Source organism: Bombus impatiens, unplaced genomic scaffold, assembly GCF_000188095.3.
Source record: "Bombus impatiens unplaced genomic scaffold, BIMP_2.2 scf_0517, whole genome shotgun sequence".
Classification (NCBI taxonomy): Eukaryota; Metazoa; Arthropoda; class Insecta; order Hymenoptera; family Apidae; genus Bombus; species Bombus impatiens.
In genome coordinates, this window is record NT_176936.1 from 443024 (window position 1) to 464223 (window position 21200).

General features: G+C 37.8%; 1 protein-coding gene across 1 annotated transcript in view; it reads left to right on the forward strand.

The window, feature by feature from the left end:
* Nucleotides 1-19358, forward strand: part of LOC100746146 — a 160415-nt gene extending 141057 nt beyond the window's left edge. The window contains exons 5-7 of the mRNA XM_003491140.4: nucleotides 15786-16027; nucleotides 16217-16349; nucleotides 16444-19358. Coding sequence (XP_003491188.1) covers nucleotides 15786-16027; nucleotides 16217-16349; nucleotides 16444-17219 — 1151 coding nt within the window. The 3' untranslated portion in view covers nucleotides 17220-19358. The remainder of the gene's footprint in view (nucleotides 1-15785; nucleotides 16028-16216; nucleotides 16350-16443) is intronic.
* Nucleotides 19359-21200: the final 1842 nt, after the last annotated feature.

Sequence of the window (21200 nt, forward strand, 5' to 3'; positions counted from 1 at the left end):
AAATGTCAGAATGTCGTGTTATCATGATTGAAAACTTAAAAATTGGGTAAAATGATTTTTACATAAATATTATGATCTTATTCCAAAGAAAATAATATATGTGTAATATTCTCAACCGTAAACATAGAATAAATGATATCTGAAATACATCATTTCCACCGTATAAAACGTCGGAAAAGTAACGTTACACAGGATTAAACAAATATTTTCGCCGATATTATTCAGCGATTGTTAGGCATAGAGGGCACAAACACTTGGACGCGATGCGAAGAGTTAAACACGATAAACCGCCCGGTGTTGCGAGTATAACCAGTATTTCCCTCAAATTTACACAATTTCCACCGGTGGAAATAGAATAAAATGATCGATAATTCGAACAGGTGCGGTCGCGTTAAAAGGAGAGCAAATCGCACTGGGAGATTTCTCGCGAGCTAGAGCCGCGGCCGGATATTTCGTTTACGAAATAACGTCGGTGAAAACAGTGGGGCGGACGGCCAATGTAATGAAATATCGAAACCTTCGTCAAATATTGACGCGGTCGAAATAAAGCTTGCGATTCACTCGTTTGACAGGATTCATTGTGACGTCCCTGAAAAACCTGGCGCCGGCTGTATTCAATCGGATCGTTGCCTCGTTCGCGTAAACGATGAAAGAGGAAGAGAGGGTAAAATCGAGAGGGGATGAAATAATACCGAATAGCTTCGAAAGTTTCCCTACTTGAATTCGATTAATATTTCGTCCAGTTTCGTCCATTTTTCTCGCCCGTTTTTTTCGTTTTCTTTCTTTTTATTCTTCTTATGGTTCGTTTCAAGTGTCGACGCTAGATTCGGAAGCTTTTTTTGGAAGGTACAGAATGTCCCGCCCTCTTCGACTCGGGTTATAATCGACCCGGCTTTTGTAAACATTTGCTACATACTCGACTATGATTTATTTTGGTACGCACCCGGTTGACGGACCGGAAAGCCGGGGAAAATGGAATCTTTCTGTTCGTTTCATCAATCACAGAGAAGAACGGTGAGGAAATTTTCTAGATCACTCTTTCATTTTTTTTTTTTCTTTTTCTGTACATTTTTCTATAGATTTGAATTTAACAAGAGAATAACAGATTTAATATTTCGCAATCGCCCTTTTAATATTGATCATTAATCATCTGATTATTAAAAGATAAGTTCTAGATAAATTTTCATGAGACCAAAATGTTTCGCAAATAAATATTTTTTATACCGAAAGATTCCGTGGAGGTTAATATACTCTCTAGCATTGTGAAAAATAATTTTTCATAGGTCAGGGATCACGCGATCCATGGAAATAAAATTGAGAATTGTTTAGAGGGGAATCGAGATGAAAATTAATTAACCGGATGTATCTATTACCGCCTGGTCGACAACTGGAAACTATTAGCGCAGTTTACGATGCCCGGCGGCGATGAAAATTACCGATACGGCATATTAAAATTACTTTTCCGGATAGTAACTACATTCATTAGCTGTACGCTGTATGAAAATGCCGGAATTCGCTCGAGCGAGAAGTTTGTTCTTGTTTCAGCACCCTTTCCCACGCATCACGTACCCCTCCACCCCGTTTTCTTGCTTTTTAATTTTCATTCAAGCTTCTCATTCCTTTTGCCCTGTTCTTTCTCTTTTCCAACTGTCACCTTCCACCTACTCTTGACACTTCTTTTTTGCCCTATCTCGTTCGTTAATTATGCACTTTACGATACGTATTGCTTCTTTGATATCATTTTGTAAGAACTTTTCAATTTACGTTAATACAAGTGGTTGGCTTCTTCGTTAATTAAAACTTGGACATTTGAAAATTAACCATCGCTCCATATTTATTCCTACATCCATTTAGATTCTGTTATAAATTTTTAAGGATATCCAAATATTTGGCCAATTAAACATAATTAATATTATTTTAGAGTTTTCTATTTCAATTTAACTTCACACTCAAAGTCAGAAATTTTATTATTTGTGCCATTCTTCCTCTGTCCCCTCATTAAATTTACATAACTTACGTTTCAACTGAGGAGAAAAGACAGAAATCTAGAAATTTCTCCTGCACGCTATTCTTGAAAAATCTTGGTTTATGATTGTGACTGGCGACGAAAGAACTACTTGAGAACACGATTTAAAGACAGAACGAAAGTTAACTTGCACCCAGTGGCGTGACCTAACAAAAGAAAGAGATTCGAATTAATTTCTCAGCCTGACGCGCAAACAACTTCCCGTTAAAAAGAATAAAAGAGCAGAGAATATGTAGCTACGAAAAGAGAGATAAAAACAGAAGACCGATCTCTCTACAGTGGTAAAAATAAGAAAAACAGGAGAAAGACGTTGAACACTTTGCTGAGAAATTCAACAACGAATTTTGCATGTAACCTGAACCAACTAAATTCCTACAGAACAAAAGAATATATTCCGCCTCGCCTTTCGAATAATTTCTGAATTTCCATTGGAATTACCATATAGATACGTTCTAATTTCTTTCGGCAGTGAGCAAAATTTAAAATATTTGACAAATCTACGACCTCCTTCTGCCAAAATTTTAAGCAAATGTAATGTAGAAGCTTCTGATGTACCTAGATATTCAAAAATTTTACAAGCCTCTTTTCATTTTTCATAGTTTTGTTCGCAAAATATAAATACGACGAATTGGTTTTGTTTCTACTGTAAATATACCAAGTAAATCATGTTATACAAACTTTCAAGCAATTTCATTTACAATTCACTTCCGTTAATTAAAGTAACACCTACTCTGGACGATGTTACCAACATAGTTACAAAATGTTATTTTTAATTCCATATCATCGGGGAAAGTAGTCAGCAGCTGGTATCGTGACTACGATACCAAATTGGTTAATTATTCTTTAATCTAGTTTTGCCAAATGTAACAACAGTTTAAAAGAAGAAAAAGTAATTCTCGGCAAAATACAAACGCGTGATTGGATTGACACGATGTAATAAAGAGAATTAAGCTGGCGATTTAAAAAAATGCACGAAGAAAAGATAAGAAACAAAGTGGAGGTTGATACGTGAATAGATTTGAATCTGCTACGGAGATAAAATTAATTCATGAGTGTCGTGCTTTTAATTAGGAGTATCAAATAAAAGAAAAATTTACTTTTCAGTAAAAGGGATATTCTTCTTATCTAAAAAATTAAAGGATGGAGATTCGCTATTTGCCTTTGTATCTGCAATCTCGGTTAGAAAATTTTGCTAAAGTAAGAAATAAACGTGAACTCATATGCGAAGAATTATTTCTTAAGCAAATAAGGTATAGGCAATTGAATCTCTATAAACCCAATCAATCGCAAACCCGTTACGGTTTCTCCAATTTCCAGCACAGTTCCACGAGAAAATTTTGTTTCGCGTCAAGCGAATTCACCCGATAATTCTTCGGCGTTAATTATTAGCGTTAATTAGAGAGCACGTAGCTGTTTGTCCCGCAGGCACATTAAATTTGCACTTCATTAGCGCAGTTACATATTAATTCGGAAACTTGAGCACAACCGGCTCTGGTATAATTTTCATAAATCAGAGATGCACTCTTAACTGGATCGGAAACAATTCTCGCTGTTCCACTTCTCCGGTTACCAGAACACCGCCGATTCCAGACGTTTCAACCACCCCCACCCCTAGACGATTCCCACTTTAACTTTAATTCCCAATTCGGCTTCCAATTGCGGCCGCGATTAACGCAAATCCAATCACCCTGTTGTTCCCTGTTCTTATTAATTCTATCAGCGTATGACCAGCGTAATTCGAAATTTCTATTCGAACATTATTCTTATTCCACGTATATTTGAAGATCACTCGCTTCAAGTTCTAGTCAATTCCAAGAAACTGAAAGCACATAGTTCTCCATCGATCGTAAACACACGATGCACTAAACATGTTCATTACGTGTGACGTACGCACGAGTCAACACATACGTATGTACTTGAATAGGGCACGTGAGCTGAAAACCCTGAAATTACGTGAAAGTACTTCATAATAATTCATATTAAACGCATACGTAAAATTTCACAATATTAAGACAGGTATTATATGAACACTTCTCGTTAGCATGTAGCGCGAAGTTCGGAACCATAATTAAATGTTAATTAAACCATGTTAATTAAAATTGTAAAATAGATTTAGTAGTAAAATATGAAAATGTTTTCGATTCTCAATTACCGAATTTCAATTTGAAAGTCTTCTAATTATAATAGAGTCGTAGAAACGAATAAGTCAGGAAAAAGATACTCAACGGATAACTTCTTATAATACTCTTTATCCATCGCGTTATTTCGCGCGCTATACCGATTCCCTAGAAGATATTCGATTTGCGAGAGGAACAATCTCTTATTAGATCAAGGAGCTGTAGAGGAATAAAAAGCTTCGATGCGACTTCCAGATTGCGCTAATCGTAGCGGTAAAACGACAGCCGAGGGATTGGGACGTTATCTTGAGGAAGCCGTGGGCTCCATTGACATTACTACTATCGTCAGCGTTGGCCACCGCCTGAATACAAATTGCGCCGAGTAACGTGGCAATGCACTGGCCATCCGGCCGTCATACAAATCTACCCGTCGATACCGTGATCCTATCTCGAATTAATTCCTGCGAACCTCTGATAAATTGGGACACGCTCGAGGTGTCGGATAAATCATGTTGCCTCCTGCGAGCTTTCACGGGTGACCAATCGATTTCTTTCGTTCCGTGCGATATGCTCCCTTCGAGATAGCAACCTCTACAGAGTGAATTGCATTTCCGACTTCTTCTTTTTTTCAATATCGTTCCGTTCCCTAGTTAATATCGTAATTTCTTCTTGTTGAAGATATCACTTCTCTCTTGACACGAAAGGATTTTTGATAGGGTATTTATGACGCGAGAATTGTTGGCTACTTGTTGTGAAGCAGTTCGTAAATGTTTTGTAGGGAACGAAGATTTATTCCTAGGAACAATTTATTGGCACGTTATTTGAGAATTTTTATATTTTTAGAAAGTTTCTGCCGTTATATTTATTACGGGATTTACAGTGTAGTATTTTCTATCTTTGAAGTTTTAATTGGAATTAAGAATTGTTTTCCGTGGCGGCAGTCACGAAAGGAAAAATAGAGATCATGAGGTTATTGATATCGCGAATGCTTGGCGAAAAACTGACTACTTGAACCGCAGTGAAGCCACGTAAGAGAGGAAAGTTTCGCCTAACGACGTCGTTATTATAACGTCAAATGTACTTCTTCGTACTTCTTGACGACACACTCAACGTTACACCCCTTGACTCGCAAGAACAGTCAGCCGTTGAAGAGGAAAGACCTAGATTCTTACAAAAAGGGAATTCATGAACATTTAGACATTTTATTTTGACATACTATCGACATAGTTTTTCTAATCGACATTCTGCTAGAAAATTCTTCATGTCAGATTATACGAAATGAACACCTGAAACTTTGTATACTTTTCACATTCTCTATACGTATTATAATTTCGCCAGGATGACAATCGTAATTCATCGCGTGTTAAGTATTCGATTATCAATGGGATCCGTGAAATGAGCCGTGTTCGGGGGGGGGGGATCCCATTGAACAAACATGTCGCAACCGAGTTCTCCCTTGCCAATCGGAGATCATAGTTCCGCGTCAGTGAATGACAGCCTTCGTTCTCGTGTCCTCATTAATTCGCACGGCATTGTTCTACGGCGAAGCTGGCTCGTTTTATGACGCGTGTTAATCATGACAAATACGCGGTCCATCCGCGGAAGAGGATGAATCGCTTGATCACGAATTATCGTCGACTCTTAAGCAACGTCGCTCGTTTCTTCCCAATGATAGCTGATCTTGAATCGTTACACGAATTTTCTTCGAGGAAATTTGAATGATTAGATCTCACTACATAAAAGGAAGATATTAGGTTAGTGAGTATGAAATTTTGATGCTCTGAACATTGAATTTCGCTGTTCTCGTTCCTTATAAAATCTTTACAATACGTTATTGCATATTTTAAAATATTTTCACGTTACAAATCATATGTAAAATAATATTTAAAGTAATCAGTCAAGTAAATATCATAATACGAGCTTCTCTCAATATTTTCGTGCCTATAATCTATAATCTACTGCAGAAGCAATGCTCAGATACTTATGAAAACCCTTTATTATACATCCATATAATCTCTTTCATCACGAAACGGTGAAAACAAGAAACACCTTGCCACGTGATATTTCCACGCAGCGAATTACGCTTAAAATCAATTAGAAACCAAACAAAAAAAAAAAAAAACAAAAATAGAACAAAACAAATCTCAGCCAACACTTCCACGTTTCCCACGCCAATTTTCCGACTAGTCCGCGTGCAGCAAATTAACACCCAAACCAGGCGAAACCGAATTCATTTCCCTGGCGAGTGTTTTCGTGAAAACTAGCCGCGATCCATCGTGCGTCGGACAGGAGGGACGCGAGGCATTCGCTCATATAATTCTTGTCTGCGAGTCGGCATCCAGAGGCACGGCCATGCCGGAGCCATCTACCCGTGGCTCAGCCACCAGCAACCGGAATTTAATATTAATACGAGCCGTTGCGTAGCAAGCAAGCCCGCTTGAATTTCGAGAATACCGGCCGCGATATCGAATGGTCGATCCAATTTCCACGACGATCACGACGACGACCAGCGGAACATTGACTACAACTACAATGGAGAAAGTCCCCGTGTTTTAGACTCGCTGCATCTCGGAGAAATGCCACGCGAGACTTTACCAGACTCACCCCCTCATGAGCAAAGAGTGGCTGGTGAAAGGAAGCCAACTGAACAGGTTTGGGGATCCTTTTGAATGGGTTTCTAGACGGATAGATGAAAGGAGAAGGTCCAGAAGGCAGCTTGAGAAGAGGAATAGTGTGTTCGTTAAAGGTTCCGTGATAGAAGTTATTCAGAACTGGTTAGGGTACAACTTAAATATTTCGCTGGTTACGGGGCTTTTGCAAACGAAAATCGTGTTCGTAAATAATTTAAAAATTTTTTCCGGGTTGATGTTTGAGGTTTGATATACAGAAAGAATGAATTGCAACTGATCATAATTTGGTAGGAGGGATTGATCAGTCATCGCCTGGATTGATGTTAGAGATTTGGTATAGAGCAAGAAGAAATTGTAATCGATTACAGTTTGTTACAAACAGTGAAGGAAAATTTTGTGAGGAAAAGAAAACGCGTGTTTACTGAGGATTGAGAAGAGAAAGTTATTCAGAGAGAACTGCCACACATGCTTTCAGTTTGACGATGAATTTTATGGCAGAAAATTATTGCCAAGGGTATCTAACGATTACGTATTTTATTCTACTTTTAAGACTATTTTAACGACTATAAAACCTAATGTACATTCGTCCAATCAACATACAAATCGTGCTACATTTAAATAACTATATTAAACATTTTTAACGCACATTTATGCATACTGAAGTCAAACACAAGTTTTAAGAAAGGGTTTCATAGTGGAGGAACGTGGGAAAAGGGTGAACCATGTTAGAAAAGAATGTGCGAGAACGACAATTGGAAGGGGGCAGGTGAGATGCTTCCTAGGCGTGATATGTTACGACTGGGTCAAGTTATTTAATCCTGCCGGCATAAAGCATCGCAGGCACGCTTGAAATTTATGCGCTGGAACCGTGCTGGAATACTCAACGGAGTGAATAGTTGGCCGAAATACTCCTGGCCGTCCAAGAAATTCGCGATTCCCTCGGGATCTACAAAATCGTTGCCGAAGTGACTCTTATAATCTCCACGGATTAAACCCCGTCGTTTTCGACATTTCCCTACACGTGAACGATTGTCAGAGGGGAATTTTTGCAGAGCCGATCTTTTTCAACATGTGCAGTTGGGGAGTTCGTCGAGGATTCCGGCTGGATGCTGAAATTCTTGACGAGTGCTATGTGTGTTTTTAGTAAACTTTCTTTGATCGGAGACGGAAATAGCGACAGGAAATGCTGAATTTTCTGGTATAATTTCTTTTTTGAAGACTCTTAAGAGACGAATTTACTCTAATCGAATAAAGAGAAATATTCTTAATTTTGCAGTTACATTTATTATTAAACGTAATGTATAATATTATGGCATACTTTACCACGACTGAGAAAATTATTAAAAATTGCAATAATATTTTTAGAGAAATTAATCGTAGTCTTTGATAAACATTTTTAGAGTAACAAATTTAGCTTCATTATTTTCGCGAATTTGATTATTACAGAGCAGTTGTCTGATATGATACGAGGTTTAGATACTGGAAAATTGGATACAGAGGGAGCAGTATTTTTAATGATGTTTTCAAGAAAATCATTTGATCTTGTGGAAACAAGATCCGACGTAATCAAAAGTTCTCAAGTCCTTAGAGGATTTCTTACCTCTCGAATCTTATTTCCCTGTTCTATTGCGCGACAGCGGCGGTGTTTGAGAAGAAATGACTCAAGAGACCGAGTTCTCCTTCTAAAGTAATATCTAACTACGTTTGTTTCTCTTGTAAGTGCTCTCGAATTGGTTGTCTGTTACGACAACTCTTCTATACGTAGCACTATAATTTGTTCTAACCATATGTTTCCTATATCTTTCTTCTTTCTAGCGTACTCTTTATCCGAAATAAAAAAAACCAAAAGACTCTTAATTAATGTGACTTTGGCTATAGTGGTTCAAAAAATGGAAGAAAAGATCTGCAATAGGAAAATAATAGTATTTACATATATTGTCATGGTACATTTCCTACCATTCGCGAATTATAAAAATAAAAAAAGATTTCCATTAATTTTAATACACAGTCTATAATATAGCCGCGTATACATTTTTAAAACTGCACTCTTTAAAAACACGTGGGGAGTTTCTTTCTTTGATCAAACATGAAAGTACGTGATTACTTCCTACCGAATTCCAGTTTAATCTATATTATCTTTTAAATTAGCAAGAACACAGTTTGACTAGTTCAAATTACGCGAGCTGAAGCAGAGACTGTTGAAGCTTTTCCTCAAGTTCCGTGAATCAAGTTTGTCAACTTTGATGCAAGCTACTTTCCAGGGACCGGCGATGCTTCACGCTGGTGAACACAAGGTACATGCATGTTACGTTCCACCTGGAGTGGATACGAGAAGGTAGACAGGAGGTGCCAGCAGCTGCATTTTGTCTTAGAAGGAAATTTCTGTTCCTGTTTCCCTGTTCCAGCCAGCGTCTTACAAGATTATCTCTGGCTCTGTCGTCACTTCGCATCAAAAATGTATTCATAAAGAGAGTATTTGCATTGTACAAAGGCTAAAGTGTTTGAAAATGTTACTTTAATACCGTGGATGCAGAAAATTAAAAAACTTCGGAATAGATTAATTTTAGGATAGTATATATAATCTCTATGGGCGAAATGAATAAAATAGTAATTTTTGTATTGAAATAGAAGCTACTGCAAAATTAACGTCGAACAAGAACGATCTAATGTTTTTGTAATTTACGATAAATAAATGATGTTTTAAAAAATGCCATTGTAAAAATTGAAACACGAAACTTCTGTATTGGTAGAATGATAAATTTTTCACTGAATGCTCGTTACCAGCTGAATGATCCTAGACAGGATTAACCTACGTTGGATGAAACCTTTGGAAATCGATATGTCACATAACGCATTAAACGATCAAACTACGATAACTTCTCGTACCCACAACTGCAAAATGCGTGATAACAGAAAAATTGATATAATTATCACTACTATTTTTACACGTCATTTTCCTTAATTTCAATCGATTTGAACTTTCTAAGAGTACGACCGATATCTTACATTTACCTCGATGAATTTCGAGCTTATCTGGAAGTTTCTTAGACGCCAAACACCAGAGAAAATAAAGAAGGAAAGTCAAAGGAAAAATGGTCGCTCGTTACTCGAGCAACTTCTGTGACAGCAACAAGTTTCGGAGACATTACTAATAGTGAAATCATTCTCTACGATTTCTCCAACGAACTTTTCAATAACACACTCACAAAAATCCATCGCATAACTACGCAATAGTCTTTACTAGAACTTCAGATAGTTCTTAGACAGAATCCTTCTCGTCGACATATTCATCAATTTATATAAAGGAAACCATAGTTTTACTTCATAATATTAGGCACATTGTATTGTTTCCTCTTACGCTTTTTCTTATTTTCTTCGAAATTTTCAGAGGAAACTCTCTGGTGAATACAGGCATGTTTAGTGGTTAATATTCTCTATCTGTTATCTACAAACTTACAGATAGAGAGGAAAAGCTTATATTCGGAGCTCGTATCTAACCAAGACCTAACAGAGCGCTGGTCTTCGGAATTCTTATGGCTGACTCGTGCAGTCCGCTACTACTGCGCCCGACTCTCTGCGATTCGCCATCGCTGAAACGCTCTCGGCGTTAAGTATTTTGTTTATTTTCCAGCCGATGGCAATAACGATAACCATGATGTATAAATCTTTCCTGGGATGATCATACTTAGCTGAACTTGAATGCTGCAGTTGAACCACTTCGTAAAAAATATTTATATAGTAGCAGATAACGTCCAGAATATAACATATTATTAAAAATATGTAATATACCTGCGTGTACGGCATAAAATTCATATGAAAGATTATTAAAATATGTTTCTTTTTATTTTCTTCATGAATAGTATCAAACGCAGATACGTACGACGTTTGTGGAAATATGTCAGACCAACTTGTTCTCCAATTCCTTTGCAGGATAAAAGATATTCCACGACACGGGAGATAATAGACAATAAACGAGAGCAGACGTGTCTGTCGATTGAGCGTCGTTCATGCTTTTACTGACGTTCATTGACTGTCAGAATTGTACAGTTACCCGTTCAAAACTTGATGGCTCTGCAGAATATTTTCACACGATTATTCCATCCTGCGACTTGTAAATCGGTCAAAATTTCTATCCTTTGGAAATTCACGGAACGTGCAAACGATTGGTATACCAAGGGAAGAGAATCTACTAAGAAACACGATTCTTAAATTTCCTTGAAGTGTGAGAGTGATGGAATTTTGTTCAGCGAGTGAAGAATGTTTAGAAACAGATCGATAGACGTGCGAATGATGTGTACTTGGTTTAGAATCCAGGAGTGTAAAGGAAGAGTATTTCGAATGATTGAGATTATTTGAACGGAGGATGCCATCGCAGAAGTTTCTGAATGGAAACAGGTAAGAATCCCAAGATTTATAGGAAAAATAAAAAGTTCTCGAATAACAAAGTGTTCCAATCGTTGGAACCTAATCTTACAGTTGGATTAGTTAAGGATTCAATCAATCGCAAATTGAGAGAGAGAGAGAAGTACCATTTAATCACGAAATGTATTACGTATAGCTTTGACTATTTTATTTGAGACTCGTACATTGAAAGTCTCATCTCTAATTTGGTATTTCTACGAAATACATAATACATAATACATGTTGATAAATTATATAATTAAGGCTTACACGACTTCTGCGAAATTTTCTAAAGCGGGAGGTCCAAAGGATTAGTGGGTAACCTTTAATTCTGCTTAATTTCCATTCAACATTCGCCCAGGATTAACTCTGATAAGCACGAGGATCCTGTACGTTTACTTTTGAACAGAGTCCGAATGCCACGTTCATATTGCGTCAATGGAAACGTCGAGTTCACTTCGTCGAATCCAACGTTTCACGACTAAATTGCAATTACTGCTAATTAATTGAGCAATGGGTTGAGTCGTCCAGGAACAAAGCGTAGCGGAATCGAGTCAACGGGGAAATTGAAGACGACTCTCGATTGAATATTCCAAACTCGTCGACGTTCTGATGACGACTGTCCGCGAACTTTCGTTTGCTGATATGATTCACGAGCCCCGATTTATTTCCGCGATACTACTCCCATACTGATACAATCTTCGTCATCTGTCTGTGTCAATTACAATTGCAAACTTCCTTTTTTTCCCGAGGAAATTTCAGAGGAATCTGGATGAATACGTCAAGCGTATTCGTTCGTGACTGATGAATGTAAATTTTTACTAATATTGATTTCATCTTTTGGAATTGTTATCAATCACATCGTATAACGAGAATAAAGTGTGTGTAGCTTTATACCTTTAACGAAGTTGATCGACAAAACGACAGAATTACTTTGTTAGACGTAGCCACTATCTGTTGCAAATGTTGTGGTGCTATTTCAAGAAATTCAATTTCGGAAATCTAAAGGAATCAAATCCAAGTGTAATTAGTCAGGCAAATTAGGATTAACCCAAATTCAACAAAGATCCCTTTCACAGCCCTTAACGAACCTTAAACTTGTACCACGGCCTTTCCTCGCATAATTATTTCACATCTGTCGGAGCTTGTTTCTGAAGACGCGTGAAATTGGGTCGTGCCTGCTAACTAGGGCTAATTGATAAACAGCGTCTAGCCTGGCATACTTGCAAATGAAATCGGTGAATGAGGGAACGTAGCGGCTGACAAGCAGCGCGCTAATTAAACCCCTCTGCGTATAGAAATTCGATTCGTCGATACGGGGGAACAGGTTTTTGTACGTGCCAGGGTAAAATACGTGTGAAATGCTGGATCACGTGTGGATTCTCTGGGGCGATTCAGCTACGTTCGGATGATCTAGAAAAAAACCTATTCACCTAGATTCTTCCCTTCGAATAATTAAGAATCTTTTAAAAAATAAAGAAGTGCAAGGTTCTTTCATTTAACACTAGAACTGTCGACGTATAATATGTATCTAGATATTCCACATATAAATCAGTAAGCATAATTCAAATGATATTAATTAAAATATATTAATATCGAATTATCTGTCTATATAAATGAAATTCAATATTAATTTGGGCAAAAATATCAGCATCTTTGTAGTAATCGTAAAAAATAATCTGAAAACGATCATTTCGACGGGTTTGGTAGTTCCAGCGTTTAGTGTTGTTACTTTAAAATTTTTTTAACGATGAAAATAAATAAATAGACAAAATATAATAAAAAAGAAAGCTTAGGGATTAAAAACGAAGAATCCATTTTAATGAGTGTGATAGTTCTCGTTAGCATTAACATTTCAATAGAAAAGCGAAATCCTTCTCAGCTAAAATTACTCATAGTATATTTCAGAGTACAAAAATTTAGAAAAAGTAAGCTTTACTGTCAGATAAATTACAAATTCGATGTTTGTCCCTCTGAATACATATTTCAATGTAGATGTTATTGATTTAAGGTAATAAATAACCAACGGGATTAGCTGATTCCGATCGCTATCTATTTTCAAATTTTAAATCACCTTTGTGACAAGGCGTGCGTGCGTTCCGCGTGTTCATGTTCAGAGAGGACGCGGATACGTGCCCCGAATCGAAACGGAGCATAAACTTTGCCCCCAAAACGACGTACGTCCGATTGTAAAACGTATGGCAGCGTTAATTGAAATTTAAATTCATCCAGACACATTTTCAGCGTTCAACTGAGACGCGCAAATGAAATATGCATGCTTTTTATGCCCACTGCAATTTAACAAGCTGAAGTAGTAATCAATTATTGAAATTAATCTCCAAGCGAGTTTGAAATCTATGACTGCCTTGTGCACCGATTATTGCTCTTTTGTAGCAAGGAAGCAAAAAGACCGAGAATCTTAAGAAATCTCGGATGATTTTCGAACTTTGTCACGTTCATTTGAATTCTCCTGAATTTCATACGTCACATCACACATGAGTCGTATTAATTGTGTAATATTTTGAATGCAGATATAAATCACGTTAATGAATTATCGAAGATATTCCACAGAGATGCGTTTACCTTCCCCGTCGAAAATGACGATTTATATTAGCTAAAGTTATTCAATTTGCTAAATAACGTGCAGTTTCCCATTTAGGTGTTAATACAACTTTGCTGTGCTCTATATGTATGTATTTTGTTAACATTTCTGAATAAAAGGTGCATATTTCACGCCAACTATATTCACGAACAATAAATAATCTAGTTCAACGGAATAATTCTGACAATAATGTAGAACAATTTCCTCAATTATAATAATAGATTAATAAATTAATAAGATATTAATAGCATTAAATCGGAGGTCTGTAACTCTGTAAAACAGAAAGGTAATAAGCATATATATGATAAGGTTTCCAAGAACAAACTTAAAGGAGATAAAATAAAGAGGGAACTTTTTTATGGAATGACTTAACAACACCGTATCCTCGTGAAATAGAAGCAAAATGGACACGACAAGCAGATGAAGTCTCTCAAAAACGATCTGAAAAGAAGACTCAGAGAACGTAGCTCGCGCGTTTCAGAGATAATCCAGGTCGCCGTGACGCGGGCCGACTATCTGTCGTTAAGAATGCAATAACGGCAGGGCTTATCCCGTCATAACAATGTCCCGTTGACGGTGGCTGGGTGCGACTGGAATTGAATCGACTGTCGAGGAAATGGCACCAAGCTTGCCTCGTTCGTTTTACGCGTATGCAAATTTTTATGCGGCGCGCTTTACGCGTGGTAAGATACGCTGTAGATAAAAAGTAAACGCGGCCAATACGGCCTTTTTGATATGTTCAAAGAAGGACAGAGGGAGCTTCGGAAGGATAAGGGTACTCGTTTTTGACGAAGAGAAAATTTTCGTTTCGAACGAAGAGTGCGCGACGAAAAATATTTTCTTCTTTTAATTGCGACAGATCATTTTAACTTTTTTTACAGAATAGGTCAGCACATTGTTAGAATTCGTTTATTCAACTACTTAGTTTCAAAAAGTAAGATTATGTATTTGGAGCGAATGGTTTCACGGATTGTTGTGTTTTTCTTTTCATTGAAACGTTGAATCTAATTGTTGGTCAGGAAGAGTGCAGAGCAATGTTAGACCTCAATTACTGTTAGTGGGGCCGTTTATTCAGCCGAAAGGCACAGTTAAGGACGCAGAAAACGCGACAAGCTTTATGGAACGATCAATTTTAATGGCTCCATTCGTCTCGCATTACCACTGTAATGCTAGCGTATTTACGAGAATGCAATAACGCTGTTGGCCGGGCTTAAAGAGATACGAGCGATCGAACGATAATAAAAGGGAAGATTGAAGCCTAGGAACTTGGTCTGCCGGCAACTTGGATCAGTTTCTCAACTTTTCACCTGCCTTAATCCACGACAACCCCTTCTGCCTTATTAATAAACTCCGTCTTACTTACTTTTCTCGGCTTAATGTTTTAGCTATGGCTATCTATGTTAAAACGAAGATTTCTGATACGTTCCATAGAACTTGCGTCGCTACATTTTTAGAGATTTCAGAGATTTATTTATAAATATATATATATAGATAGATAGATAGATACAAATTTGTATTTCTTTTTACACGCTTCTTAGTTTCGTTTCTCTGGTACAAAATACACACTGTAGCCATCGATAGTTAAACAATTCATCTTAGAAAATTTGAATATAAGATTAGAAATGTGAAATTTCCAGAAACTATCGTAGAAAGTTTGTTAGATTGGCGAAAGAATAGTAGAAAATAGAAAGTATAAAACATTTGAAGATAGTAATCCTTCATAAATATTGAAGTTTCAAATCTTCCACAGAGCGGTAACACAAGATACGAATGATTTAACTTGAAAATGCACTGAATTCAAAAACATCCAGACCATGATAAAGATCTGGCTGTTACGAAAGTTTACATATTATCCAATGGAGTTTATCAAGTTGGCTCGATTCCGGTGAACAGTACACCGAGCATAGTTTCGATGGTAAATCACGAATGTCGAACCGATTCCGCCGGAAAACCATAAATATTCAAGACATTAGGATGTAAGCCAAGTAATAATTTCATTTGTGTTCCAGGACTCTCGTTAGGTGGTGGCCTGATAGTTCTAGCATCTGCTTTATCAGATGCATCATTGGAATTACCGGGAAAGTACAGTCTGCCCTCTACATCCACCATGCAAGCTGATGACAACGGTCTGCCACAGTATCAGTATGGTTGGTGCCTTCAGTTGTCAGGGCTGGCTTTGATTCTCGCGGAAGTTGCCGCTGTGTTAACTATGTCCGGGTATATGGCTCGTTTCTCCACAGTGGAAGAAATGGTACGGTCGTAATAATCGCTTTTTATGGATATCATACAAGGATAAAATATAGTTGATACAGAAATTGTTTGAAAAAAGAAAGAATTGTTTTCGATTTGAATATAAATAAACATTCTGATATATCGAGTATTGTAACTAATTACATTTTGAATTCTGGTTGGACCTTATTATTACTTTGATTTTTCCAAGGTGAGAGTCATGGTGCCTGGTGCTGAGAGAAAATTACGGGAACAGAGAGGACTAAGTTCAGAGTACTTAGTCAGAGCTCACCAGAAATCGCCTGGACCTCCACAGGCTCGAGGATTTGGGCAGCCCTCGAAAAGTACTTCTACTTATTCTATTACGTACTTTATCTAGTTTAAAGTAAATTAATGGACAAATTATTAATAAAAATTGATAATTTATCACATTTTCAGCATCCCAGAGAGCTCCCGAGGAAGGAACATCTCTGTTATGCAAAACAGCCCCGGATATCTGTGCTTCGAACCCGCAAGCTATCAGCTATGTCGATAAGGCAGATCTATCTCACGTTTTACCAGCGTATCCGGATGCAAAAAGTAGCGATCCCCGATATACCTTCGGGGATAAGTCAGAAGCTAGCGTTATCGATTCACGATTAAGCGGTTTTGCCGATAAAGAAGGTTTAATCGATTCTAGAATTCTGTCTGATTCGCGACAGAATATGATAGCTTTCACAGAGAATAAAGAACATTCTGTTGGCCAAGAGCCACGATATTCCGAATTTTCTCCTAAAACCACTGAACAAAACGTGGTGGACTCGAGATTGAGTGGCTTTACCGAAAAGGAAGGTCTCCTCGATTCCAGACTCAGTGGGTATGGAGAGAAAAACGAATCGTTGTTGGACACTCCGTTCGGGTACGATACGCGATACAATAGTTTAGCAGGGCAGACAGTGCCCATCACTCTAAAAAATCAGAACACGTCTGTCTCGGCTATTCAGTCCCAATATATTTATCAGAATTTTGGCACGATACATTCTGGGATTTTAAGGGTATCCGAGCCAGGAACTAGTTCTAGTTCGAATTCGAGTCAGAGAAGTATGACGCTGCAGAACCCGAAGAGAAAGTCGCAGATCGCTCAAAATACATTTAGCACGATGGAGTGTGAGAAGAGGAAACGAGGACCTGGCATGGCTGGTAAAACAGGTTTCTACACAGGTAGCGCCGTATGACCACCACCACCTCCTCCGACGCCCAGGTAACTGCAAGAGGAGGAAACGCCACTTTAAGCCTCTATATTACAAACTGAAGAGGAATCAGTGGCGTGCAACCTATTTCGTCGGAGGAATTACTTTGACAACTCTCGTGAAAGAAATCTGTATTATCGAGGGATATGCACAGATCTTGGTCGTATCTATAGTTGATAAAGTGGATATTGACAAAAATATGGTTATCATGTGAGTGAATAGTATCCACAGCTGATCGTATAGTTCCCTGTGATTCGTCGTCGAATGATAAACTGGAAGCTGAAGATTCTTTTGTGAATAAGGTGCAAACTACTTAAGAGATTAGATGCAGACTAATGAGAAAAGAACTTGTATATACAATATCAATAATAAGGTTGACATTGAGCTCCTTTTCTGCGAAAGAATAACTCGAAACGAATTTTTCTAACGTTTCGTAACTACTCAAGCAACGTGTCACATAGTCATTATAACAGCCGACATGTTAATCGATAAAATAAAGAGAAAACAAGATTTGTGGTAGCGTGCATAAACTAAGCGTAGCGTTAAGTGGCATAAGCAACGTATCTTTAAAGGATTAATGTATAGGCTCGATTTTACTGGGTAATTTATGCCTTCTACTTGGGCCGTGATCTCTTTGCCACTATAAAATCTAGTCGATCGTACTTTGCGTGTCGATGCAGGAGGAATGACAGAGGTACAGGGTTGCCAGTCGTTTGATCCGCTTAATAATTTTACTCTGGAGTGAGAGATAGTTTCAACGCATTTATTATCGCAAATTCCATCGGTGCATAAACCTTTCCTCCAGTTATCGTTTTATAAGTGAAGCAACCGATAGTGTCGACCATGATTCGCATGGAAAGTAGATCAAGAGACATGGGAACTCGCAACTCGCCGTTAAATTTATCCTCAACTAATCACGTAATCGCGTTCTCAAGCTGCATAACCAATGGAATGGAGCTATAAGTCGAAGAAGAATATTAATGTAGTCGATATGCTGTAACATATAACTCGGTGATCGTGATATGGTCACGAATACTCAATCGGGCGTAAACTCGCTTGGCTATTTTCGGGAAAAGAGGGAATGCCGTGAGTTACGAGCGATAATTCGAGAAAACGATCGTTTGACGAATCGTGGAAAAGATTTTACCATAGGAACGGATCATCGACATGAAGCACAATAAATATTATTATACGGGGAAAAAGGAATAAATGGATTAGAGTACAAAACATTTTCTTACTACTACATCATACGATGTACCATCGTTCGCTTAGCTGTCTATTATTTAAATAATCGTTTCCCTTGATCGTTATTCATCTATGGCAAAGTCTTTCATTGCGTTCGCCAATCTCGGACATATCAAGAACACGAAGAAATGTTTTTAATCCAATCCGACACGAAATCGTGATTTAAACTTCCTTCCTATTTCCTCGCGGGGTGCTCTACGCAAGGGTTGAGAATATTTTGAACATCTCAAAGATCCCGTTAAAAATTTCACCCTCAAGCAGGATCGTACGTTGTTGTGTATGTAACGTCGTGACTTGCGTATATTCACGTATACAGATCGTAGGTAAGTGTAATAAAACGTTCTTTTTTTTTTCTAAACGCGTTGTTTCCTTACCCAACCCATTCGAATAAAATTGTACGTAATCTTGTCGTTGTGATTTATTCAAGATTATTCGTAATAAAAACCGTTTCTGCATTGTTGAATTATTCAGTCACTTCACTTTGGAAATCTTTTGACTAGCAACAGCTATGAATTTTATCTGTATGTGTATTTATAATGTGTATGTATACGTAATATTGTATTTTCTGCTACTCGTACATTTCTCTAAGCTGTTAGATTTCCGTATCTCATTTATATCATTTTATTATCGTTTGCAATATTTTCCTACTTGTTATACGTGTTGAATATTATATATCAAATTATCTCTGTACTAAAATCATCACAAACGTTTTAACCAAGCGGATTACCATTTTACTATCGATCATGAAAATGTTTATGAACTAAATCCTAGCGTTTTCAATACCTTTTTAAACGATAAGAATTATGTGACATAAAACACAAATTTGTACGAAAAAATGTATCAACTGAAACTATTAAATTTTCCCAATTACACTCTTTAGTATCTCATACTGATACTATTCGCATTCGTGTTTCGCATGTCACTATAAATCTCTATAAAAAATTGCACGTCCAACTCATCAAATCTCATAATCTACCGTCTGCTTTCCAAATTACCCTTCCAAACAAACAAATAAATAAAAAATTACAATCCACGAATCCCGACGAAACTGACGCAGTAAAAAACGATGACTGTCCAACGATAAAGTAGACATTCCAAAAGTTGTCTGGAATCTCTGGTACAATTATCGAGGCACCCTTTCAGATGGCACTGTCCGCAAGAAACTTCCGTGCGAAGCATCGTCGGTGAGCTTCTCGATAGATGGCGGAGGCCGTGCTTATGTCGCGAGACTTTCTCTCCTAATGTTTAATTAACGCCGCATAATTGCCCGGCCAATTAGCCAACACCGTTTAATATTAATCTGCAATTTGAATTCATTTCGATGCGTTTAAAATTTATTGAATACATAATTAATGCCGCGTGGCGCGAATGCAGATACGATGCACGAGCCGCCCCCGGCACTTTGCACGCTCTCCCGATGATTTATTCCGACAGTCCTCCGAAAGTTCGCCCCGAAAAAACCCCATGAAAATAGTTAATCGTTCCCGAGAGCGTAGCTCGCGGAAGGCGACCGACATCCAAACAATCCTGACCAGGCATTCGTCTGTTCTGATACTCAAAACTCGAATATACGTATATAGGAAGGCTCAAGTGATAGCAGAAAATGAAATAAGTCGTTAATCTGTAGTGATGGAGGATGGAAAATTTCTAAATTGAGCGTAGCTATTTAAGAAAAAAAAAGAAAAAGTCATAATTTTATGAATGAGAATTATATTTGACGGAAATAATGAATAAGTATCATTCTTTTTTCTCTCCGCTACTTTAGTACGGAATATTTTGTATATTAATCCATATACGAATATTAAGTGGTCTGGGATTTGGAAACATTGAATAATTAATGGATTCAGCATGTTTCTTCTGTTTTGTATTGGATAAATATGATTTACGTCGCCCGAGGTCGACCACGTTTCTTTCGAGAAAAGTAGATGGCAATTGAGTAATTTACGACCGCTGTTGGATGAAATTGAGGCCTGCGTGACCGATGATCAAATCGTTTTTTTAATCTTCATTTCTCGTTCTAGTTGACATGTTCTCGCGACTGACAGCAGTATGCATTTATGTAATTGCAAGTTCGCGGCTAATCGAGTTCGTTGTTCTTATCTCTATTTCACCTCAAATAATTAGCAAGCTGCGATGAACAATCCAATGTTATTTTTTGAAAGAAAACTTCTCAACGTCCCTTTCATCCTTCCGAACCCAAAGATAATCAGTAAAACAACTTAAAACTTCGTTTTCCATTTTTACCAAGCTGTCGCAATTTTATTTTACTTTCAAAAACAAATCAATTAAACTTATTGCATTGTTAAACGTTCAAAGATATTCACGCCTCTCGCCTCCTCCTACACGTTTCCAAAACAATCTACCGTTCCCCACCCCTTCTGTTCTTTTGAATTCAAAGAAAACGATCAGCCAAACAGCATCGAGTCTTCCAATTTCCCCGTGCTTTTCCTTTCTAACAAAACCGCGCAAATCGATATTCTCCCCTCCCCCATATACGAATACCATGGAACGCGAGGAGGGTGGCGGTGCGCGTGGGTAGATTGTCTCTGTCATTTACCTGCACCTTCCCAAATCGTCCCTTACCCCTTCGCCTGCCACGTCCGAATATTCCAGGCAACCCCGTTCCTGCAACAAACCTGCTACCCTCGACACGCTCGACCCACCCTCGCGACCCCGATGCTGCGTGTAGCCGTCTCGCTCTAATCCAATTAAAAACGGCGG